General features: G+C 48.2%; 1 protein-coding gene across 9 annotated transcripts in view; it reads right to left on the reverse strand.

The window, feature by feature from the left end:
* MYO9B (myosin IXB) overlaps nucleotides 1-26,274 on the reverse strand; it is a 443,882-nt gene that overhangs the window by 23,110 nt on the left and 394,498 nt on the right. For all 9 annotated transcript variants that reach the window (XM_078671320.1, XM_078671318.1, XM_078671314.1 and 6 more), the window contains one exon: nucleotides 21,781-21,854. In XM_078671320.1, coding sequence (XP_078527446.1) covers nucleotides 21,781-21,854 — 74 coding nt within the window. The remainder of the gene's footprint in view (nucleotides 1-21,780; nucleotides 21,855-26,274) is intronic.

Genomic DNA, 26,274 nt, shown 5'->3' on the forward strand with positions numbered 1-26,274 from the left:
CTCTCTGAAGGTGGTTAACTAACCAACTGGCCAATGTAGTGTGTTTGAAGGGAGTGAAGATGCAATGGGCCCCTATCATTTGCCAAGGATACTCACAGCTGGTTAACTGCCAAGAAATTAGGTTACGAAATCAACACACAGTGCCCACACCACAGTTACTCAATAAGTGTTTTCAAAGGGTAAGAAACCAATTTATTGTCACTTCCCTAGACAACAATACTTTGTGTCCATTATTTTATATCTTTTTCATATTTGCAAAAACTCATAACAGAAAAGAAAACAATAAATTGAGATATTTACAAGGCTGAATAGACTCTATACAAACATTAAAGACAAAAATTATTTACACATTACAAAACATTTCAACATCAAGCGTTACAAAAAATGATGATAATTATATCACAAACAACAGTTATTATAATCAATTAATGAGGAAAGGTAAGTTTGGGGGAGAAAGTAAGTGACTCAATGGCTTATAGACACTTGAATACTGGACCAGCCGGTCCTAGTATCCTAAGGATGGCAAATTATTTTTCCCAAACAACACTGCCGAGGCGTTTCAAGACCAGGCGCAAAGTCACTGGTCTTTCATCAGGGCTGTGGATTCTTTGTATCAATTGTGTTTGAAGGAGGACTTCGTGAAGGGTCTAGTGGTGGTCCTGTCGCTAATTAATGTAGCCGAACAGAGATGCCTTAGTCATTAGGAACTGCCGAATTGCGGCGGGTTCAATTGTGCGGCGTAACTGTAGGAGAGTAGGGTCTGCTATCCTATGGTCACCCCAAATTTTTGCTTTTTGCTTCACTGGTTTTCGACTACTGAGGCTGTGGGCCTGCTGATCAGACCCCCAGCCTGCTGTTCTCTCACTAAATTAATGATACATGTGCTATAGGCACATACCACAATTGGAAATGGACTCCTTGTCAGCCCCTGTATAATGCACTATAGGTGCCCAGGGCATAGGGGCCACAGAGGCCTACCAGGGGCTGCAGCATATCTTTTGCCACCCCTGGCTGGTTCTTAAATTGACACAACTGGCTGATCACTCAGCTGGGGTAAGGTGGTGTAATCACCCCTTACTTGGATATAGTATACCTATATCTAAACCTATATCTGGACACATATAAACCTGTGAGCCACTCCTATGGAAGGCCTCATCAATCCTGGAGGCAGAGTGCGTGGTTTAATGTGAGATAGAGCTCTAGCATGAGCTGAGCCTGTCTGCAGCTGTCGGGAACAACTCCCTAAGCTGTTTCAGGATAATGCCATACCATATACTCTTAAGTGCCTTATAATCCTCGCGGTTATATAGCAACTCTGGTTTGGCTTTATCAAAACATGTCGTGTAAGGTGTCATACGATTTGGAATACTATCCCCTCGCCAGTTCTGGCGACGGGGATAGCATTCCACCCCTCTAGAGGGGTAAGACATGTTCCTTTACTTTAATGCGGTTAATTTCTAAAAGGGCCTTAGATCCACAAAATGGATGCCTCTGCCACAGACAAGAGTCTGGACCCCTGCAGCTGACCGAAACTCAGCCAAATGGGGCCTGGACAAAGGGTTTCCTGCCACAGGAGGGTGTCACCACCCTCCAGACAGGAGATAGTGGATTGTAGCAGGGAGGTCTGAAAGAAACCAGACACTGCCTGGGGCGCACAAGGCTGCCCCTTGCATAATCCGGCCAAACCGGTTCTGGGGCACTCCAGCCCTCGTGCCAGGGCGGCCTGGATCAAAGGAAAGGGGTGTATCCACCCCCTTCCTGGGTCCCACCCATAGGGGGGGACCTAGCAGGTAATCACGCCCCCCAGATTCGAATACGAGTGGGAGCAGTGCCAATGCACTTCAGATTAGCCTGAAGAAACATAAGAAACGAAATTCTGGACCCTTCGACATCCTACTCAACGTAGAAACCCGAAGAATCTCCCTTGTGGTCAAGGAGTGACCACCCTGTGCAAACAGGCACCATCCAGCTATCGACGTCTACTTTGTTGCAGTTCCCGCCGGAACTCGAGCGACAGAGATCGACGAGATCAAGCCTGCCTGCTTTCCAACAGCCCGATCCACAGTCCCTGCAGAGCTGAGACCCGTGGAGGCGACCGGAAGCGTGGGGCACGCCATCTTGAATTGACCACGAGACGCTGACTGTGTAGCCCACGAGTGACCCTCGAAGCTGTACACCGGGGTTTGAGAAGCCCCAACCCTGAGCCACTCTTGCACCGAAGCTCACCCCTCTACACTCATCGAGTGCTGCGTGGGGCCCTTCTGCTACTTTTGGCTCAACGCGTTGGCCCGGTCACTTGCCAGCCGGCTAGTGGCCCCTGTGCCGACGAAAACTTGAAACCGACTTGTGAATCTGGTTGCTCCAGATTTGCACCAGCTCCCCTGAAAAGGAGCCCCCACTCTGACCCTCCTGGTTCGAGTGAGAAGCAATCTCCCGGTTCCGCGTGGATTGCTTTTGCCAAGTGTTGTTTGCTCCAATCTTGAAGCCGACAGCGCCGACGGCGAGAGCCTGCGTGGGACAGATCGTGACCTGCTCCTGGACGTCGTAGATGCCCCAGAGCCCACGTGACAGCGGAGAGAAGCACCTCGACAGCGACCTGATTGCGCCCGACATTGCCTGGTTCCGTCCTGGTTCCACCCTGGTCACTGCTGAGTGACCCAGACTCTGTCCCCTCTGCTTTCAGGTACTTTTCGACTCGAGTCCGCCCTTGGACTCCACCGGACACTTCTCTTTCACCCCGCCTGCAGCCCTTTCAGCTCCAAGCACCAAGAGCCTGCGTGACGAAACCCGACTCAACTTCGACCCTGTGCACCCGCTTCCTGTGGGTGAGGTAACTTTGCTCCGCCGGTGTTCCCACACTGGTACACATCTCTAGGGTCTGTGTCTTAAGTTTTGTTCCTCTAGGTTCAGCGGAAGTGTCCTTAAACTTTAACATTGGTGCATGCGTGCGCTTTCCGCACTGCTCCCGAATCCCGTGGGCCTCTCCCGACTTCAGCACTGCTTGTCCTGACTGCTCCCAGCGATTCCCTAGGCCCTAGGCCTAACCACTGTTCGATTGGTATCTCTTATACCACTTGTTTAGTATATGGTTTGAGTGGCCACCCGCCCTCATCCATAATTGTGCAACTTGTATGTTTAAACTGTGCTTTTGATTTAACGCTTGTGCCCCTTTATTCATAAAGAATACTGGGGATTGTTTTTAGTAATTGTGGAAAAGTAAATTTTGCCATGTTCTGTGTCCCTACGCTTCATCCATCATATGTTATGTGTGCATGACCAATATGCATATGTTATTCCCCATGTCCGATTAATGACGCAATTATAGTTGTGTCCACCTCTAGTATGTTGGTTTCCAGTCCTCGTGAATACTACGAATATCAGGCCTATGTAAAGTAATGTTGCCACGTTTCCCAGTGTGCACGTTATTCCACTATAAAGTCCCCGTTTCCAGGCCTCAAAAGGGCCCGGACATCAGATTCAGCTCCTGTCTCCTGAAAGCCTCGCTGAGGAGCGATACAGCCCCCACCTGTATCCTCGACCCTTCACTTACTTCCTGCCTCGCAGTGCCCGGTGCAGCTTGGCTCTGCCTCTGAGTCTGCCAAAAGTATGTTATAGTTCCAGTTATCAGTTCAGTCCTCCTCTTCTGCATTCCTAAGCTACTGAACTGCATCAATAGTTTCCGTCATTGTCTAGCCTTCTCGGCTCCACGTTAGAGAAATACTGTATTAATGGTCATTTAATATTCTTCATCACGCACTACATGTAGAATAATGCATGGTCCAGTCTTAGAATCAAGTTAGCTTTTCCCCTCATGACTTCTAGTTTATATCAACATGTTCCCTAAACATCAGATACCAGATAGGGTTTAGGTGCATGTCGCTCCGACCCTCCAGACTCTAGTCTCTGCTCCTAGCACAGAGTTCGTAGCCCCCAGCTTCTCCTAGTAACACGTCATTTGCCAGTTTTCGCGCACCATTAGGTTAGAGGTCCCGGCTCCTTAGGTAGCCCCCTCCAAAGTTTCCGCCCATTCATGACATATTCTGTTACGTTTGCATCACATGTCTATGTATACTCTCAGTTACACCTCTTTTTACTGTTATCTTTCGCGACTGCTACGCGTCACGCCTTCTGTTCCACCCACTGCTACGCCTACTGCAATGTAATGCTATGTGTTTGCGCTATGTATATAAGTCAATGTATTATTATTAAAAGTTAGCGCGCTCATCCCAGACCAAGCCCCAGCAGCTGCTGGGTCATCCTATGCAGGTTGTCCTGATCCTGTCCTTATGCTGTAATAAACCTGCAGAAACTCCTACTACCTCGAATCTTGACTCTTATTTTATTGAGCTATCTGTTATGCTATAAGTCTAGTCAAAAATAGGGTATTATTTATTTATTTACCACATAATGGCGCCCGAATAGGGACTTGCCCTTTCCCCACGCGTCGGTGAAGCCACGCCGACCCCCTGACCCTCTGCAGTCGTGACGGAACTCTTCTGCGCAGTGGCAGATATTTCTGCTCAAGTATCCCTCAGGCCCACGGAGGAGACGGAGGAGGCGGTCCAGCATCCAAACGAGACGGTGGAGGAACGCGGCGAGTCCCGACCAGAGCCCAAGCCGAGAGTCCAAGGTCCGAGGTATCCGGAGGCCCACCCGTAACTGAAGTCCGAAGTCCGAAGTCCGTCGTCGTAGCAGTCCAGTCCCGTCCGAGGCCTTCCGTTCCGTGCTGCCCGGTGAGTACCATTGCTGGGGTAGTATCTAGACAGGACCAATCTAAATTGACTCCTGGTCCGTGGGTTGGTGGTGCCCAGACTCACAAACGAAGTGTTCATCTAGGTGGATACGGGTCTTGATGTGTCCCTTTATGGGACCGGTATGTTCCGTACTGTTACAGCAGTGCATCCAGTAACTCTAGTCTGTTCCGTTCTCGAGAAAATTCTTGTATTTCTGTTTTCAGTATTCCAGGTAATATTCTGTTCGAACTGTTATTTATAATGTTCTTCATGTATTTTACTGTTGTGGTATGAGTGCGATGTGATTTCGTGTTTTCATTGTGTATTGTATTGTGTCTAGATTACAGTCCAGCCATGCCGCTCTTTTCCAAGTTACGTCAGTTAAAAACTAGAAAGGGTCTATTAGAGGAAGCAGTTCCTGTCCCGCCTAGGGACAGTCCAGGTCATTTTATGTATCAGAAACATGGCATAAGCGCCATAATGTATCTAGATTTATGGGTAGAGTATACCAAACAGTTAGAAGAAAAGTATAGATGGCCCGTATCGGGTACATGGGATGCCGAATGTATCATGCGAGTAGAAGAAGCATTATGGAAAAAGAAAGCCAGACAGTCACAGAAAGATGCCATCGAGTTATGGCGTAAGGAAGCTCATAGAAGAACGGAAAAGGAAGTCAGAAAATCAGAGTTAAGTAGAGAATCCCAGGAACGAGCCCAAGAAAGAGAATTAATCGAGATAGGTGAACAAGTCAAAACCGAACAGTCAGACAGACAGAGGCATGCCCTTATTAAGGGTATGTATCCTCTCCTTGCCGAAGGTTTGCCAAAAGCGACCCCAGAGGCATCCAGTAATTTCCCGCCACCATTAGTTCCGACCAAGCTACGTCACAAACCGACCGCAGCTGATATTTTTATTTCGTCCTATCTGGACGACACAGTCCCAGAATATGCAAATCCTGTTCGCGCTCCGCCAGTCCCTGTAAACCAGGTAATTCATGCTCCTCCAGACACCGGGGTGCCCTTAACAGCTCCCCCGGCCCAGTCCGCCATACAAGTACAATTACCGACCCTGCCAGGACGAAGAATGTCAGTCGACGATTCCAGTTTAGGGGCCGCGGGAGGAGGTCTTCCTCAAACCCCGCCGCCACACAAACGTCTATCAGCACTCGAATTACATGCTCAAGCATCACAGCGTACTCCTAAAAGTAATAAGTCTGTCACAGAAATCAGACAAGCCCTTAACGAATGTGTCTATGACGCAGTCCCAGGCGAGTATAATATGGTTTTATATTCCGTACGTGTAAGGAGGGTGACCGAGTATCTAGTCACCTTACCGAATATGAGAGAAGATCTAGACAGAATATATCGTTTCATCCGTACAGGAGATGATCCAGAAAGTATTGGCGAGATTATGTCTCAAAGGAAAGCCGAGATTCAGCTCATGATATTAAAGTTCCTGATCAATTGTCTAATAAGAGAGCAAGATTACCCGTCTAAAGATCCCGCCGAAATGAGAATCCTGACAAGGTGGAGTGATAATATAGCCGAGGGTAAGCACAAGACCGTCAGTGCCATGGAGAGTATGTACAAGAAAATTCGTAAAGAAATAATAAGGTTACACGACCAGCGTAAAGCAGCACAAGTAAGCGAGAAAGAAAGTATCTCTGATCCTGAAGAGGAAGAGAACGAGAATCCCGCCAGAATAGCGTATGTAGGAAAATCCAGATTTCCAGATCGCCATTTACGTCTAGAACCCAAGTCTATTTTTCATCATTCAGCGCCAGAACAAGGTTCCCTAGAACAAGTATTTCAAGCTACCGACCACATTCTGAAATCACGAGTCGGTTACAGTGAATTAAGTACTATGCATGAACAAGAACTAGCCCGATCAGCAGTCCGATGGATTACTGATTCTACCACTTTTCCAGACGAAATAGTGGCACAAATGTTTCTGAAATTGCCCCCAGCCGAGCAACGACTGGTGGGTATGTATATGATTCAGCACCTCATTACTCTGTATGAGGGTCAACATTCTGATCCAGGTCCGTTGCATGACATCCTGAACGAGTTACTCCAGTATAGATGGAGAGGTCTAGGTACCGATTTAATAAGTGTCATTCTAGAACAGCGTCACAAGTATAGAACGTTTTTGAACCCACATTTTGTTCATGTCTCACCCCCAGAAAGTAAATCGTTTTACATAGACAGACAGAATCCGTTACGAGAAGTCCACCCAGTCCAAGGGGCGGGTGGCGTAATGCAACGAGTGTTTGTATACACTCCAATATCAAAGATGGAACTTCTTGAAATGAAGAAATTAATTCCCTGTCATGACAAAGATCCAGCAGGGTTCCATAGAGAATTAAAAGACATGCTCCGTATGGGAGAATACACTTACCCAGATATCATTAAAATGTTAAAGGTCCTGTTACCCGCAGGGGTGTATGAAAAGTTAAAGGAAAAAGAATGGGAGGTGGGAGAGAAAAAGATCGATTGGACAGCTCTAGAAGCTGAAGACAAGGCACGAGTACCAGGTACCGGTCTTGGAGATAAATGTAAAGAATTACCAGAATTATTGATTCAAGTTTTACCCAGATTATTGACAACTAGGAAAGAAGACTGGGATGCAATCTCAGCCTGTAAACAGAAACAAGATGAAGACATTAGTGATTTTTATTCTAGATTTGAGAAATGTTTCAGTATCAATAGTGGTCTCAAGACAAGTAGTGAGTCATACCCTCATCTTTTCGTTACTAAATTAGTCGAGAATTCAAGTCCACAAATTAAAAATCGAGTTTTGAAAGTCGAAAGCACCTGGCAAGCTAATACTCCGTCCCAGATGCTCCAGATGCTCCAGTACCACCAGAATAGAATCAGAGAAGAGCAAGAACACGAAAGAAAACGTATGAAAGACACGAAAATGAAAGTGCTAGTTGCACAATCTGTTCCTCAAGACAGTCAGAAGAGGGGTCCGAATCAAGTCAGTCATCCTGCAGCTCCCGTTAAAGGGAACTGCAATTATTGTAAACAGCCAGGTCATTTTATAAACGAGTGTGCAGTTCTGAAACATAACATAGCTACTGGTAAGACTAAAGAAAGACCACGTCCGCCTAGACAAGAACAAGTTTCACAGATTCCTCAGTCACAGAATGCACAACAGACAGTTACAGCACCGCAGCCTATTGCTGCAACACAGCACGTTACATCGCAGATGTATCAGTATGCGCAGTCTGAGTATCCAGAGTACCAGTCATATTCATGAAACAGCCTAGAGAGGGAGGTAGGCTTGCCTCTCATCGAGATACCTGTAGATCAAGAAGGTCCCTATGTTCACAGTCAAGTATTAGGGAAAGACAGAAAGTTTTTGATCGATACAGGGGCAAGTAGGACCACAATTAGTCATGCCGAAGTTCCAGGGGCTCCGCTCTCAGGCTCAAGAAATGTTTCCCTTGGATTTTCAGGAAAACCAATAGTTAACGAGATATCAAAGCCAGTCACTCTAGAAGTAGGTCCATTGTCCCGCACTACTGATCTGTTACTTACTAAGTCATGTCCAGAAAATCTATTAGGCATTAAGACACTGAAAGAATTAGGTGCAGTTATTTGCTGTTCCCCAGAGGGAATACGTCTGTTCCTACGTGACTTTAAGGGTCACTATGTATTACGAGATTTTGATTCCAGATTGTCTAATGTTCCGCAGCACTTATGGGCGCAAGGTCCAACTGATGTAGGTTACATGCAAATCACACCCCATCGTGTGACTCTCAAACCAGGTGTAGTGTTACCCCGAATCAGACAGTACAGATTGCCACCTGAGGCTGTAGCAGCCTTATCCAAAATTATTGACGAGCTCATGGCTCAAGGAGTAGTTGTAGAAACTGACTCCAATGTATGTAATTCTCCGATCATTCCAGTCATGAAACGTACTGATCCGAATGCACCCCCAGTATATCGATTAGTGATTGATTTACGAGAACTTAATAAATGTATTATTCCTCAGTACCCAGTTGTCCCAGACATTTCTTCCCTATTAACAGCCATTGATTCCGAAGCCATGTTTTTCACTGTCATAGACCTCAAGAATGCATTTTTCAGTGTTCCAATTCATCCAGACAGCCAGTTTCTTTTCGGATTTTGTTTAAATGGAAGGAGCTATATGTTTACACGCGCTCCTCAAGGTTTCACAGAAAGTCCTAGTATTTATAGTCAAGCACTCAAGAGACAGCTAGACAACATTCACATGCCAACTGACACTGCCCTGCTCCAGTATGTCGATGATCTACTGATCACTGCCCGTTCTGAACGTGCTTGCGAGCGAGCATCCCTTACAGTTCTGTATTTTCTTGCCGAGATGGGGCACAAAGTGTCACCTTCGAAGCTTCAATTCTGTGTCCAGCAAGTGGTATACTTAGGACACTTGCTGTCCAAGAGGGGTAGGCAGTTGACACCCGACCGTATCCAGTTAATAGCGAGTCTTCCCCAGCCCAGAACCCAGAAGGAGGTACGTGCCTTTATCGGCCTTACTTCTTATTGTAGACAATGGATTCCCCAGTATGCATTTCTAGCCAAGCCACTGATACAGTTAACGACACAGGAGGCAGCCGTATCGACTGTCCTCCCTTGGACATCTGACCATACACTTAGTTTCAACGAGTTAAAGAAAGCCCTATGTCAAGCTCCAGTTCTAGCTACACCGAACTACAGTAAGCCTTTTACGCTTTTTGTTACTGAACGTGAAGGTACAGCATTATCTGTTCTCACACAAGATCAAGCAGGACAATACAAGCCCTGTGCTTATTTTTCGAGCACATTAGATCCAGTCGCCCAGGCGTTGCCTGCGTGCCTCAAGTCAGTTGCAGCCACAGCACTAGCTATCAGACACAGTGATTCCATAGTTTTAGGGCATTCCCTGACAGTACAAGTCCCACATTCAGTAGAAGTTCTTTTAAACCGAACACAAACTCAGCACTTGACAATTGCACGTCTAACAGGTTATGAATTGACACTGTTCCAGTCACACATAGATATTAGACGCTGCAACGTTCTGAATCCTGCTACACTGTTACCATCAGTTAATTCAAATCCAGACCCACATGACTGTGTGGAAGTAGTTAACATTACGACAAAGCCAAGACAAGACCTGACAGACATTCCGTTACCAGATCCTGACCTGACACTTTATGTGGATGGTTCATGTATGAGAACTAGTACAGGAGAACTAGTCGCCGCGTATGCAGTGACTACTGACACTGAAGTTATCAAAACACACCGTATTGACACCCTGTCCGCTCAAGCAGCAGAGCTAGTCGCTCTGACACAAGCCTGTATACATGCCAAGAACCTGAAAGTTAATGTTTACACAGATTCACGTTATGCATTCGGAGTTGTACACGACTTCGGAGTGCTCTGGCAGGAGAGAGGTTTTATGACTTCTCATGGAACCAAGATTCAGCATGGTCTCCTTATTCAAGCCCTGTTAGATGCCATACATTTACCGACATCCATTGCTATTATGAAATGCAAAGCACATACGAAAGTTACTGACATTATTTCCCAAGGTAATGATCTAGCAGACCGCACAGCCAAGCTTACAGCACAGACTCCAGACATTCCAGTTAATCAGACACATACTCCAGATCCGATTACATGCATGACAGTTAAGGACCCTACACAAGATGTCATAGATATCCAGTTACATGCTACTCCCGATGAAATCAAGAAATGGTCTGAACAAGGAGGGGTCCAGACAGATCAAGGATGGTTAACGAAGGGTAGAGCCACATGGTTTCTCCCCGATTCTATGGTTCAAGTCATTATCAATACCGCACATAGTCCAGCACATTTAGGAGAAAAAGCTATGTTAGACAGTATCCAGAATATTTGGTTCAACAAGCATTTACGAGCTGCAGCCAAGCAGAAAGTCCGTACCTGTATGATATGTTGTCAGTTTAATCCAGGTAAAAGTGTCCCGGTGGAACAAGGTGGTTTCCAGCCCCCTGACCACCCTTTTGAGGTCCTCCAGATGGATTATATTCAAATGGAGCGATGTCGAGGTTTCAAGTATGTCCTTGTAGTTGTATGCGCTTTGTCCAGGTGGACAGAAGCATATCCAGTCCCAGATTACACAGCCGCGACCACTGCTAAACAGTTGGTTCGTGAATTTTTCCCTAGATACGGACTCCCTAGAGTCGTATATTCTGATAACGGTCAGCCATTCTCCTCAGAGTTAATGAAGCACGTTTCCCTTCTGTTAGGGTACCAGTGGAAGTTCCATTGTGTACGCCATCCTGAAGCAGCCGGTCTGGTCGAGAGACATAATCAGACCCTGAAAATCCGCATTGCAAAAGTCTGTAAGGACAAAGGTGTGGACTGGTTAATAGCTCTGCCAGTCGCTTTATTTTATATGCGCATGGTCGCACATTCCAGATCAGGTCTGTCCCCGTACGAGGTCGTATTCGGCCGCCCCCCTAACATGTGGGGTACTCCTAGACCCCGAAGTATTACCGATGTTTCATGTAATATGCTGACAGATTACCTAGCTTCCTTGATGTCTGCCCTCAACTCATGTCGTTCACAGGTTGCCGCCGCATTTCCAGACAATACCGAGGTGGCACCGCACGAGATCGTTCCAGGCTCCTTAGTGATGATCAGAAATTTCGACAGATCAAGTCCGCTGGAACCACGTTGGAAGGAGCCACGTCAGGTCCTCTTGACCACCCGTACTGCCGTCAAGTTGGAAGGCAGGAAGGGGTGGGTCCATCTTTCTCATGTAAAACTTTTCAAAGGATTGAAATCAGCCTCCAAAAACATTTCTAAGGATTCCCAAGATTCGAAGGATTGCCAGAACATTGTTTTAAAGGACTGTCCCGCACAAGACATTATTACAACCCCTCCCTTGTTAGAGAAAACTCCGCAGCAGGAGTATAAGCTCAAATTAAGGTCTAGTAAAATAAGTCAGTCAGTTTGATTGTATAAGTCCTCCCCTAGGTGAAACGGTTAGACTGTTTCTGACATGTATAAAATAGACCCCCATAGTGAGAGAGTCAGTCGAAGTTCACTTCAATGTATCGTTTTTCTGAGTTTCATATTATTCATCAGCATAATGATTTCCTGCACCAGCTATGCGTTCTATCTGTGTTTTCCAGTTCCTCATGTAAATATGTCTGCTAATGCTACAGTAGAGCACACGTTTAGTGATCTGCCTCCTCACGAATATTCTTACCGCCTCGCTATGCGCAACAACACATTTATCCGTATGTTACATTACTCACACCAGACCAGCAATGCCACTAATTGTTGGGTGTGTGGTCGACTCCCCCCTTTTCAGACACCGAAGGGAGTTCTGCCACTCTTTCCTTATCCATTCTCACATAATGGTTCGTGTGGAGCATGGTCCACGTTAACGTCATCCTCAACAGATATGTCTTTTCTTAACAGTACATGTTTTCCAGACAAGCAAGGTCTCCCCCACAGAACAGGTTTAGATCTAGAAAATGAAGTATATAATTTAGGTAATTATTCGTCGAATTTCATGGTCCTGAATGTTCAGTCTGATACTACTCCAGACTTACCTGCTATTTCAGTACTACCAGTCAAAGGCGAATTATGTGTCCGTAATTATGGTTCTGTACATGTAGGTCATAGTGAATGTACTACTGTTGTCAAGTATAGTGACAGTGGGAAATCTGTTTTCAAAGCTTCACGTCATTCTTATTTTATTTGTGGTCAGACCGCATATGTCCGTCTGCCCCTCGATTGGGAGGGAACCTGTTACATTGCTTTCCTACTGCCACCTGTTTTTCTAGCCCCATCTGATTATCATAGAAATACACATCTAGTACACATTAGACATAGAAGGGAGTCCCCAATTGTCGATTATACTGAAACTACTCTAGAACAGTATACAGATTTCAATAAAGGTTTCTTCTTCTTTGTAGGACCTGTCCAGAATAGTAAACTGATCCGTAGGTTAACAAGAACTCTTGAAGCTGTAGTAAATGAGACTGCCTCTGCTCTAGGTAACCTAACCGAAGAACAATCTGCTATGAGATTTGTTGTTTTGCAAAATCGTCTCGTCCTTGACGTCATACTGGCCGATAGGGGCGGGGCCTGTAGAGTCATCGGATCTAGTTGCTGCATTTTCATTCCAAATAACGCGCCGTCTGTCTATTCAGCTATAACCAGACTCCATAAAATTGCCCATCTGTTACACCAAGATCCAGGCACCTGGACATGGTCCGGTTGGTTCTGGAATATAATTTCCGCATGGGGATGGAAAGTCCTGTCCTTTCTAGGTATTGTAGTAGCGATCATATTTAGCTGCTGCCTCTGTATACAATGTGGCCCTGCGATTTGCAGCATGTGTGCTACCTCTTGTATTCCTAGTCCTAAGCCCCGTTCTAAATCCCGTTCCAAGACAATTCGAGACGAGCAAATGATACTGTATGAAATGATAGATGGTATCATGAAAATTGATGTTTCCTGATGGAAACGTAGTGACAAGGAGGGAATGTGGAAAAGTAAATTTTGCCATGTTCTGTGTCCCTACGCTTCATCCATCATATGTTATGTGTGCATGACCAATATGCATATGTTATTCCCCATGTCCGATTAATGACGCAATTATAGTTGTGTCCACCTCTAGTATGTTGGTTTCCAGTCCTCGTGAATACTACGAATATCAGGCCTATGTAAAGTAATGTTGCCACGTTTCCCAGTGTGCACGTTATTCCACTATAAAGTCCCCGTTTCTAGGCCTCAAAAGGGCCCGGGCATCAGATTCAGCTCCTGTCTCCTGAAAGCCTCGCTGAGGAGCGATACAGCCCCCACCTGTATCCTCGACCCTTCACTTACTTCCTGCCTCGCAGTGCCCGGTGCAGCTTGGCTCTGCCTCTGAGTCTGCCAAAAGTATGTTATAGTTCCAGTTATCAGTTCAGTCCTCCTCTTCTGCATTCCTAAGCTACTGAACTGCATCAATAGTTTCCGTCATTGTCTAGCCTTCTCGGCTCCACGTTAGAGAAATACTGTATTAATGGTCATTTAATATTCTTCATCACGCACTACATGTAGAATAATGCATGGTCCAGTCTTAGAATCAAGTTAGCTTTTCCCCTCATGACTTCTAGTTTATATCAACATGTTCCCTAAACATCAGATACCAGATAGGGTTTAGGTGCATGTCGCTCCGACCCTCCAGACTCTAGTCTCTGCTCCTAGCACAGAGTTCGTAGCCCCCAGCTTCTCCTAGTAACACGTCATTTGCCAGTTTTCGCGCACCATTAGGTTAGAGGTCCCGGCTCCTTAGGTAGCCCCCTCCAAAGTTTCCGCCCATTCATGACATATTCTGTTACGTTTGCATCACATGTCTATGTATACTCTCAGTTACACCTCTTTTTACTGTTATCTTTCGCGACTGCTACGCGTCACGCCTTCTGTTCCACCCACTGCTACGCCTACTGCAATGTAATGCTATGTGTTTGCGCTATGTATATAAGTCAATGTATTATTATTAAAAGTTAGCGCGCTCATCCCAGACCAAGCCCCAGCAGCTGCTGGGTCATCCTATGCAGGTTGTCCTGATCCTGTCCTTATGCTGTAATAAACCTGCAGAAACTCCTACTACCTCGAATCTTGACTCTTATTTTATTGAGCTATCTGTTATGCTATAAGTCTAGTCAAAAATAGGGTATTATTTATTTATTTACCACATAATAAACACATATATTTTTATAATATATACTTGTGTGGTGTCCTTTCATTTGATATTACAGGATTGTATGTGGTAAAACAGCTCGCTAAACACGACCTCTTAAGTTAAGCCTTTAGGCTGCTTAGTCCATGCTACCCCTAGGATAGCTTGTCTAACAAGGTTGACTTACAACCTGACACCATAAGGGATTGTTTGGTCTGATAACAGGTGGTTCCAGAATTGGAAACATCACCTATCAGGCCAACTTCTCACAGTAACCATCAAGGTTGAATCTTCATTCGTTTTCTTATTTTCAAATGGAAGAGGTGCCACTAACACCGTCCTGCTACTCTGCCACTGCTCGAAAATGCTGGGATCTGGTTTCTCTCAGTAAAGTACCACAATTGATACAAAGAATACACAGCCCTGATGAAAGATCAGTGACTTTGCGCCTGGTCTTGAAACGCGTCGGCAGTGTTGTTTGGGAAAAATAATTTGCCATCCTTAGGATACTAGGACTGGCTGGTCCAGTATTCAAGTGTCTATAAGCCATTGCGTCACTTACTTTCTCCCCCAAACTTACCTTTTCTCATTAATTGATTATAATAACTGTTGTTTGTGATATAATTATCATCATTTTTTGTAACGCTTGATGTTGAAATGTTTTCTAATGTGTAAATAATTTTTGTCTTTAATGTTTGTATAGAGTTTATTCAGCCTTGTAAATATCTCAATTTATTGTTTTCTTTTCTGTTATGAGTTTTTGCAAATATGAAAAAGATATAAAATAATGGACACAAAGTATTGTTGTCTAGGGAAGTGACAATAATGAATATGCTACATACATACCAGTATGCATCTGTTCTTGGCATGTAGGGCTGCTAACATTCATATCTTATGCATAGATCGCCGCCTAGTGTTGGGTCCGGATGATTGCACATTGTTGTCCTGGAAGAGTCTTCGAAGTATCACGAGATAGGTGGCTCCTCCCCTGGACTACAGTGCGCATGGGCATCGACTCCATCCCCAGATTGTTTTTAGCCATTGTGGCAAAGATGGAGTGTGATAGTGTAAACGGTGTCCATGCTAGTGATGAAATGCATGAAGTAGTCTGCAGCTGCTACAGGCGCCGGGGAGGAGGGCGGGCGATATGAATGTTAGCAGCCCTACATGCCAAGAACAGATGCATACTGGTAAGTACCATATTCAGTTCGAGGCATGTGGGCTGCTAAATTCATATCTTATGCATAGAATACATAGCAGTCCCCTCATGAACGGCGGCCGCCCGTGCCAGCTGCAGAAGTCTGAAAAAGAGTTTTGAGAACAGCCTGTCCTACAGCTGCCTGCTGTTTGGAGTGCACATCTACACAGTAATGTTTGGTAAATGTATGTGGTGTAGCCCACGTGGCTGCTCTACAAATATCCTCTAAAGGAATGTTACCCAGGAATGCCATGGAGGCCCCCAGTTTGCGGGTGGAGTGCGCCCTGGGGGGGACCGTTAAAGTACGTTTAGCCTTCTGATAACAAATCTGAATGCATTTAACGATCCACCTGGCTATTCCAGCTTTGGAAATAGCGCTGCCTTTGTGCTGTGCGGAAAAGGCAACGGAAAGTTGCTGTGTCTTTCTAAAGGGTTGTGTTCTGTCAATATAGTACATCAATGCCCTTTTAACGTCCAGCGTGTGGAGCATTCTTTCTGCTACCGTTTCTGGGTTTGGAAAGAATGCGGGCAGTTCAATGGTTTGATTGACATGAAACTGTGACACCACTTTCGGAAGGAACTTAGGGTTAGTGCGGAGCACTACCCTGTTTGAATGCACTTGTATAAATGGCTCTTGTATTGTGAGCGCTTGTAGCTCACTGACACGCCTTAGAGACGTGATAGCAATAAGGAAAGCCACTTTCCATGTTAAGAACTGAATCTCACATGAATGTAGAGGCTCAAAAGGTGGGCCCATCAACCTAGTGAGGACCACGTTGAGATTCCATACTGGAGCGGGTGGGGTCCTGGGAGGAATGACCCGCTTCAGCCCTTCTAGAAAAGCTTTAATGGCAGGCACCCTGAAAACAGAGAGATGCTGCCTGTTTTGAAGATAAGCCGCTATGGCGGATAAGTGTATCCTAATGGAAGCGTACGCTAGATTGCAGTTGTAAAGATGTAACAAATAGCAGATGATGTTAGGAATGGAGGCATCTAGCGGGTCAATGTTGTGTGCTGTACAATAAATGACAAACCGCTTCCATTTTGCTGCATAGCAAGCTCTGGTAGTGGGCTTCCGTGCCTCCCTGATGATGTCCATGCATTCAGGAGGCAGGTTGAGGTAGCCAAACTCTAAGACCTCAGGAGCCAGATTGCCAGATTGAGCTGTCGCGGATCTGGGTGCTGAATGTCGCCATGGTTCTGCGTCAATAGCTTGGGTGTGAGGTGCAGCCTTTGATGCGGTACCACGGAGAGTTCTAGAAACGTGGTGTACCATGGTTGGCGCGCCCACGTTGGAGCAACTAGGATGAGTGTCATCGAGTGTTGCTTCAGCTTTCTTGCCACCAGCGGTATCAGAGGTGCTGGGGGAAAAGCGTACGCAAATCTGCCTGACCAGTTCATCCATATCGCATTTCCCTGCGACTGTGGGTGAGGGAACCTGGCGGCAAAGTGTTGGCATTTTGCGTTTTCCCGTGTGGCAAACAGGTCTATCTCTGTATGACCCCACTGTTGAAAGTACGGGTGGAGTACTGATGGATGTATCTCCCACTGGTGCATTTGATGGCTGTACCTGCTGAGCAGATCTGCCATCTGATGGTCTGTGCCCGGGAGGTGTTCTGCCATGAGGAAGATGTTCCTCTGAATGGCCCATTTCCACATGCTCTGAGCCAGGTGAGACAGCTGTGGAGAGTGCGTACCTCCCTGTTTCTGGATGTAATACATCGCCGCCATGTTGTCCGTCCGGATTAACACGACTTTGTTGCACAGATGTACTTTGAAGGACTTGAGTGCCATGAAGATTGCCATCAATTCCAGATAGTTGATGTGCATCTTCTTTTGCTGCGTCGTCCATAGTCCCTGCACAGTGTAGTGGAGCACATGAGCTCCCCACCCCTGGAGAGATGCGTCCGTTGTTAGGATAATCTGTGGCGCAGGCTCCTGGAACGGTCGGCCCTTGCAAAGGTTGTGTGGATTCCACCAATGCAGAGAGTTGTACGCCCGACCGGTGACCAACACTAGGTCTTTTAACTGTCCTTGAGCCTGAGTCCACTGATGCGCTAAGCATTGTTGTAGCGGACGCATATGCAACCGTGCGTGCGGGACAATGAAGATGCAGGAGGCCATCATGCCTATCAACTGCATGAACACTCTCGCTGGGAGTGAGTGTTGCGGTCTGAACCTCCGGATGAGCGACTGGATGTTGCCGATCCTCACCTGGTTTGGCTGAGCCGTAGCCGTCAGAGTATTGATTGTCGCGCCCAGATACTGCCGCACATGGGCTGGCTGGAGGTGCGACTTTGGATAGTTTAACGAAAACCCCAGACTGTGAAGGAGGTGAATTGTGTGGGACATGTCCACAGCGCACTGCTGTTCCGACTTTGCTTGAACGAGCCAGTCGTCTAGGTAAGGATAGACATGTATGTTTTGTCTCCTGAGGTGCGCCGCCACGGTCGCCAGACACTTCGTGAACACTCTGGGGGCAGTGGTCACCCCGAAGGGCAGGACCTTGAACTGGTAATGCCTGTTTTGGATGGTGAACCTAAGGTACTTTCTGTGGGACGGGTGGAGTGGTATGTGAAAATAAGCATCCTTGAGGTCCAAGGTTGCTAGGAAGTCCCCCTGGTTTAACAATGGTAGAACCTGCTGTAGTGTTAACATGTGAAAGTGTTCTGAGAGTATGTAGAGGTTGAGGGGGCGTAGGTCTAGAATGGGCCTGAGCGAGCCGTCCTTCTTTGGGATTAAGAAGTACAGGGAATAAACCCCTGTGCCTTCTTCCTCCACCGGCACGAGCTCTATAGCGCCTTTTTGCAGCATCACCAGGACTTCTTGCTGCAATAAGTGCAAGTGCTCTGCTGACATAGGACGGTGTCTTGGGGGTATGTTGGGTGGAGTGGATGTTAGCTCTAAACAGTAGCCGTATTGGATAAGTTTCCTGACCCACCTGTCTGTGGTGATGGATGTCCAGACTGGCAGGAACTGCTGGAGTCTCCCCCCGACAGGTGTTGGATGGTCGGGGGGCAGTGACAGGGAGTCACTGTTTGTTGGCAGCGGAGGAACGGGAATTATTGTTGCCTCTGCCTCTGCCCTTTGCTCTGTTTCCCCTGTAACCACCTCTATTTTGTTTGGGGTACGAGGCCTGGGCGCCTCCCTTGTTGAAATGCGACTGCTGTGCCAAGTGTCCTCTGGCAACACCCCGTGCACCTGAGCGACGAAAAGTGTTCCCTCTGTATTGCTGAGACTGAAGCGCCCCCATGGAGTTAGCCGTTTCAGTATCTTTTTTTATCTTTTCGAGTGTGGTATCAACCTCTGGGCCAAACAGTCTGTCTGGATTGACAGGCTGGTTGAGGATAGTCGTTTGTATCTCAGGCTTGAACCCTGAGATGCGGAGCCATGCCTGACGCCTTAACATAACACTAGTGTTTATTGCTCTTGCTGCTGTTTCAGCGACATCTAGCGCACATTTAATCGCAGCGTTAGAAATGAGCTTGCCCTCTTGTATCAGCATCTCAGCTCCTTCTTTAAACTGGTCTGGAAGGTGTTGTAAGAGCTGCACTAAGGTGTCATAGTGCGCCCTATCATACCTGGCCCACAGGGCTTGAGTGTTAGAAATGCGCCATATGTTGGCTGCCTGCGCAGCCACCCTTTTGCCCCCTGCTTCCAGCACTTTAGACTCTTTGTCCGGGGAGGAGCTTCACCCGTTGTCTGTGAATTTGCCCTCTTGCGGGCATTGGAGACCACTAAAGAGTCTAGGGGCAACTGTCCTCGAATATAGGTAGGGTCACCAGGCGCCGGCCTGTATTTCTTTTCAATACGTGGGTTCACCACTCTGGCTCTGGTGGGTTCCTTGAAAATGTCTGTGGCATGCTTGAGAACCCCCTTAAGCATTGGAAGTGTCTTCACCGTTTTTTCTGATGCTGAAAAAGTATCAAATAAAAAGTCATCTTCCACTGGGTCGGCATGCATCTCTACTTTGTGGTTGGAAGCTGCCCTTTCAAGTAAGGCATTAAATGCCGCAGAGTCTTCAGTGGGAGAAGTTTTAACACCATACAGATGTGGGTCACTGACCAGCTGTTGGTCCCCCTGATCACCAGAGTGTATCCATGATTCTTGCCGCTCATCAGGGTCAGTATTTTCCGGGAAGTTAAACTGCTCATCTTGGTCACCCTCATCCCCATTGGATCCAGTGGGTGAAGGTGTAGGACTTCTCCCAGGCCCTTGAGGGATGGGTTCAACAAGGTCTGGCGTGTCTGGTGCAGGTCTTTTCTTCTTTAGAGGTATGACATAGGATTCTACAGGCTGTGCTGTAATTTTCCTTTTATAGAGGGTTAATCTGCCCGTGTCGGTGTCGATAAACTGCTCTGAATGTTCGGTAGGCAAGTGTGGTCGACCAAAACCTCCCGTGAGCTGAGCTCTGATTCCTCGGTCACCGTACGAGGGGCAAAAGCCTTCGGCGCCGCCTTTGGCGGTAGAGTGTAGAGTATCGGCAGCGGAGTCTTGTCCAGTGGAATACTCTGCCTCGGCACTGAGTGTGTTGTCTGCTCCGACGCCTTGTCCCTTATTCGTTTCAGGGAGTCTGTCACTTGCTTTGTAAACGAAGCGGATGGCTTCGTCGAGCCGACCGACGACCTCTGCCCATCCACAGGGGAAGAGCCATGCGTCGACGATATGTCTTTGTGCGGCGGAGGCGCGGATGCACCTTCGACAGCTGTGTTCCGGTCCCCCGTCCCGGTCTTAGTCGTCGACGTTGCTGACTTTGGAGCAGCGGATTTGACCTTTGGCGTAGGGGCTCCAGACTTCGGCTCGGTGCCCTTTGCTGACGCCGTTTCGACTGTCCGCGTGCCTGTTTGGGCGGCAGTCGTAGCTGAAGGAGGTTCGACAGTCTTTTTCGACTTCTGCTCGACCACCTTAGACGACACTGGCTCGACGACCTTCTTCGAGCTGGTCTCCTTGGCCCCTTTCGGTACCTTAGCCTGATCGACAGCCTTCTTTGGCTTCGAGGCCTCCGAAGACGACGGCGCTGATGCAGTCCCAGACGTCTTCAGTTTCGATGGTGCGTCGGCCATCTTTGTAGGTTTCGATTCCGAAGGTTTCGATTTGTGTGATGGAGGCTCCGTAGTCGTGTCCGTAGCCGGGCCAGGAGGCGGGGCCGAGGATCGAGGAGTAGGGTCGTGGGTAAGGCCGAGTGGCGATCCCGTGACCTGAGCCTTAGTAATTGTACGCACGGGGCATAGCTCTTCCTCTGAGCTATCTTCCGCTGCCCCATAAACTTCCTCGTCGTCCCCTACCTCCTTGACGGTTTCGTACAGGTCCAGGCCCTCGATGGGTTCCCCGTAGTCGGCCTCGACCTCCGCCGATGAAGGTGAGATTTGCAGGTGAAGCTCTTGCTCGTCTGCTTCGGGGTCTGTAAAGATGTCGACCGGCGCTGGTGCCGATCGCTGGGCCTCTAGGCGCGCCACGCGCCGAACCTTGAGCGTCTTCTTCGACCTGAATTTGGAACAGGCCATACAGTTGGCCTCGTTGTGGTCCAGCGACAGGCACTTGTTGCATACAGGATGCACGTCGATGTGTGGGTATTTCGAACCGCACACGGGACAGTACTTGAACGGGCTTCGTTCCATCGTAGCGTCGTCTGGGTCTTGCTGCGTCGACAGGGCCTCGATGACCGAAGAGTCACCCGACTCCACAGTTATCCGACTCGAAGAGTTGGAGTACACACGAGACTGAGCGCTAACAATACCGACGAAGTAAAGAAAGCCTTGTGGCCTTCAAAGTTGTTTTATCGATTCCGAACAGGAGACGTCGAAATCACATCCGAACCCAATGGCGGAAAAAAACTATCTGGGGATGGAGTCGATGCCCATGCGCACTGTAGTCCAGGGGAGGAGCCACCTATCTCGTGATACTTCGAAGACTCTTCCAGGACAACAATGTGCAATCATCCGGACCCAACACTAGGCGGCGATCTATGCATAAGATATGAATTTAGCAGCCCACATGCCTCGAACATTGGTTTCTTACCCTTTGAAAACACTTATTGAGTAACTGTGGTGTGGGCACTGTGTGTTGATTTCGATTTATATAGGGTCTAGCCCCCACCACGTGTCTATGGACCTAACCCCTGTTGCTCACAAGAAATTAGGTTACAGCAGATATGTATACCTTAAGGACATAAGGTGGGACGCACAAGTTGTGGATTTTCGTTATGCATTTCTTGTGGCAGAGCATTTTGCAATCTAGGGAGAAAGAAAATAAAAATTGGAGATAGCCAACACCTGTGTTTCGCATTTTAAACAAATAACCCCCATGAGTTTTCATCCCCACACCCAACACCTGCAACAAATCAACTGTTACAAGGGAAACAATCTGAGATGTTACATTCATGTTTAAGACATTTATATGGAGACATTATATTCTATCTCAGAAGCTTGACTCGAGGAGATCCACTGTAATCACAAGAACCAGTACAGATAAGATCCCTGTAGTGGATTCACCGGTCCACCTTCCACCTGACCTAGTACTGAATAAAAAAATTAAGCAAATATTTTGCTTTGCACTTCAAAGGCAGTGTTCACCACTATGTCTTCTTCAGATTGCTCCCTAAAATGAGGGAACCAGTAAAAATGGAAGATGCTGCAAAAAATAAAAATACCAAACTTTTTATACAGCTGTAACTCCTTGGAGTCAGCCTGTTCCTAGATGGCCCCAATCTTTTAGGGAGAAAGGGTTGGGGTGGATGTGGGGGGCGGTGGGATAGTTGGCTTGTCATTTTCCAGGCGCCTCTAAAGATGTAAAGCACTGAGCAGCCACTGGTAAACCCCTTACTCCTTTCCCTCAGTGGCTTCTGTCACTGAATAATAGCTGCAGAAGAAGGTAGACCCGCTTCTGTGTGCACCTCCAGAGGCAGTCGACATTCAGCATAAGTAGACATGGAGCAAGCACATGAGAGTGCACTGGGCTGAGACACCCTTGGGGAAGAACCCTGGAAAATGAGAAGCACTCAGAAGGCCTTAGCTCCCCCTGCATTTGGAGTCACTGAATGACACCAGCCGTAGGAGCAGGATGTTTTAACTGGTTGCAATAGGTACCAGAGAAGACAGCACAGTGCAAGGAACAAGTTGAGTCTCCTAAGCCTTGCTACAGCTCGTCAAATCTGGGTATATATTTCCAGGTAATGCCTAAATACTAAGCGATCAGACTCCCACATTATTCCAGCATGTTCCAATGAGCATTTATGTTTTAAAATTGTGGTAATGCACAAGTTACTACTTAGTTAGTGATAGATTCCTTACCTTAGAATATCCCCAGGCGTCAGACTGGATTCGGATTTTTTTTGCGTAGCAGTACCCTTGCGCGTCGGTAGGCGTCGTCTGCGGCTCCGCGTCCGTCGTCGGCGCCGTGATGACATCGTCGGAGTACTTAGACGCCGCCTCCGCGTGCTGACGTCTGTTCTTAGACACAGCTTTTCCGCGCCGGAAACGCAGAACCATGTTAAAAACCAACACTGGTGCCATTGAAACTAGGGCCCTGAAAGGGGATGACCTTAACCCTAGATATTGGTTCGCAGAACGGGGAGGATGGGTGGGTTGGTAAGGAATCTATCACTAACTAATGTCTCTTACAGATATATCGTTACACAAGTAGTAACTTGTGCATCTGAAAGAGACACGTTAGTGATAGATTCCTTACCTTAGAATAGATACCCCAGCAATACCAACCCCGGTGGTGGGTCTGCGAACCAATAATCACACCAGAAAGTCCTGGAGGACGGAACGGCCAAAAAAGCCATCCCTCCGGACTTGACTGTCCAGGCAATAGTGTCTTGCAAACGTGTGCAGCGAGGCCCACGTAGCTGCCTGTCAAATGTCCAGCAAGGGCACTCCCCGGCCCAGGGCAGTTGTAGTCGCCGTGGCCCGAGTGCAATGAGCCCGCAATCCAACAAGGGTCTCCTTCTTAGCCAAGGAGTAACATGCCTGGACACACAAGATGATCCACCGAGAGATGGTCCGCTTGTGCACCGCCTTTCCCTTCTTAGCGCCCACGTAACCAACAAAGAGTTGGTCATCCACCCGGAACTGGCGTGTGCGATCCAGATAGTAAGAGAGCGCACGTTTTGGGTCCAGACGGTGGAGCCTCTCTTCCTCTTTCGAGGGATACGGAGGCGGAATGAAGGTGGGCAAGGTAATGGACTGCCCGATGTGGAAGGCCGTGACAACCTTGGGCAGGAAAGAGGGTCTTGATCGCAACACAACCTTGTCCGGATGGAAAGAGAGAAAAGGAGGTGTGGAAGAAAGAGCCTGGAGCTCACTCACTCTCCTGGCAGAGGTGATGGCAACCAGGAAAGCAGTCTTCAAAGTAAGAAGATGGAGAGGACAGTTAAGAGTGGCTCAAAGGGAGCACACATTAGATAAGTAAGTACAAGGCTCAAGTCCCACTGGGGCATCACGAAAGGCACAGGAGGAAACATGTGTGTGATGCCTTTCAGAAAACGAGTTACAATAGGGGGCTTGAACAAAGAAGGTTGATCAGGCAGCCTTAGAAAGGCTGAAAGGGCAGAAAGGTAGCCCTTGATAGTGCCAGAGCAGAACCCTGCTGGGCAAGAGAAAGAAGGAAGAGAAGAACCTCAGAAAGAGGGGCAGAAAGAGGATCCACAGCCTTTGCTGTGCACCATGCCACAAACGTATTCCACCTGCAGGCGTATACCGATTTTGTGGAGGGACGCCTGGCTGCCAGAATGACATTACAGACTTCAGGAGGCAAGTAAAATGGCCTCAACTGTCGCCGCTCAATCGCCAAGCATGGAGGTGGAGACTGGACAGGTTCGGGTGGAGGACCGTCCTCTGCTGCGACAGAAGGTCCTCCTGAAGTGGCAGACGAATCGGGGGATCGACAGACATACTGAGTAGCTCGGGATACCAGTACCTTCATGCCCAGTCCGGAGCCACAAGGATGACTTGGGCCCGGTCGCGCTTGATCTTCTTCAGCACTCTGGGCAGAAGTGGTATAGGCGGAAAGGCGTACAAGAGACCGCAACTCCACTCGCGACGAAAAGCGTCTCCGAGCGAGTGCCGCCTTGGAAATTCCAACGCGCAGAACTGATGACATTGCGCGTTCTCTTCTGTGGCGAATAGATCTAACCAAGGCTCTCCCCACTGCTGAAAGAGGCCTTGCGCCACGTCAGAGTTCAGACGCCATTCGTGATCCATCATGCACCGACGGCTGAGCTCGTCCGCCCTGGCATTCAGAGAACCTGCCAGGTGTTGAACCACCAGGGTCACGCCCTGATGTCCAAGCCACTGCCAGAGGCGCAGAGCCTCCTGGCAAAGGGTCCACGACCCCACCCCGCCCTGTTTGTTGCAGTACCACATAGCGGTGGTGTTGTCTGTGAACACTTGCACTACACTCCCCCGGACAGAGGGGAGGTATGCCTTCAGTGCTAGACGAATCGCCCGCAGCTCCAAAAGGTTGATATGGAGCCGGGACTCCGCCGGAGACCAGAGGCCTCTGATCTCCGCCTCTCCCATGTGGCCTCCCCAGCCCTGGAGGGACGCGTCCGTCACAACTACGTGCTCCGGGTGGGGAAGGGAGAGGGATCTGCCGCTGACCCAATCGCGGTCCGTGAGCCACCACTGCAGCTGTCTCGCAGTGCCCTCCGAGATCAGGACATGGTCGGACAGGTTGCCCTGATGCTGGGCCCACTGAAACTTCAGGTCCCACTGCAGAGCCCGCATCCGCCACCGGGCGTGATGTACCAGAAGGATGCAGGTGGCCATCAGCCCCAGAAGCCGCAGCGTCAACCTGACCGAAACCCGGGATAAAGGCTGAAAGAGTGGAATCAGAGCCTGAATATCCCGGACCCGCAGTTCGGGAGGATAAACCCGAAACTGCGCCGAGTCGAGAACCGCTCCGATGAAGAGGAGCTTTTGAGAGGGGCACAGTTGTGACTTCGGCACATTGATGGAAAATCCCAGCCGGTGCAGGAGGTCTGCCGTCGTCTGGAGGTGGCTGACGACTGTCTGGGGCGAGCCCGCCTTCAACAACCAGTCATCAAGGTAGGTGAAGACTGAAACCCCATAACCTGCGCAGATGAGCTGCGACCACCGCCATCACCTTTGTGAACACCCGTGGGGCGCTGGTAAGGCCTAAGGGGAGCACGGAAAACTGAAAGTGCTTGTGGCCAACCGTGAATCGCAGGTAGCGCCGGTGGGCCGACAGGACGGGGACGCGGAAATAAGCGTCCTGCAAGTCCAACGCTACCATCCAGTCTCCTGGGTCCAGGGCAGGCAATGTAGGAGAGTGGGGTCTGTAATCCTATGGTCACCCCAGATTTTTGCTTTTTGCTTCACTGGTTTACGACTTTCCCGGACTGTGGGCCTGCTAATCAGACCCACAGCCTAGCTGTTCTCTCTCTAAATTGACAACCATGTACTTTAGGTGCATTTACCAATTGGTACTGGGCCACCTTATCAGTCCCTGTACCCAGGGCATAGGTGTACCCAGGGCCTACCAGGGGCTGAAGCATGTATTATGCCACCCCTGGCTGGCCATCTAAATCTGACACAACTGGCTGCATGACAGCTGGGGCAAGGTGGTGTAAACACCCTTTGCTGTAGATATAGTATACCTATATCTAACCCTAAAATGGACACATATATT

Source organism: Lissotriton helveticus, chromosome 12 (assembly GCF_964261635.1).
Source record: "Lissotriton helveticus chromosome 12, aLisHel1.1, whole genome shotgun sequence".
Taxonomy (NCBI): domain Eukaryota; kingdom Metazoa; phylum Chordata; class Amphibia; order Caudata; family Salamandridae; genus Lissotriton; species Lissotriton helveticus.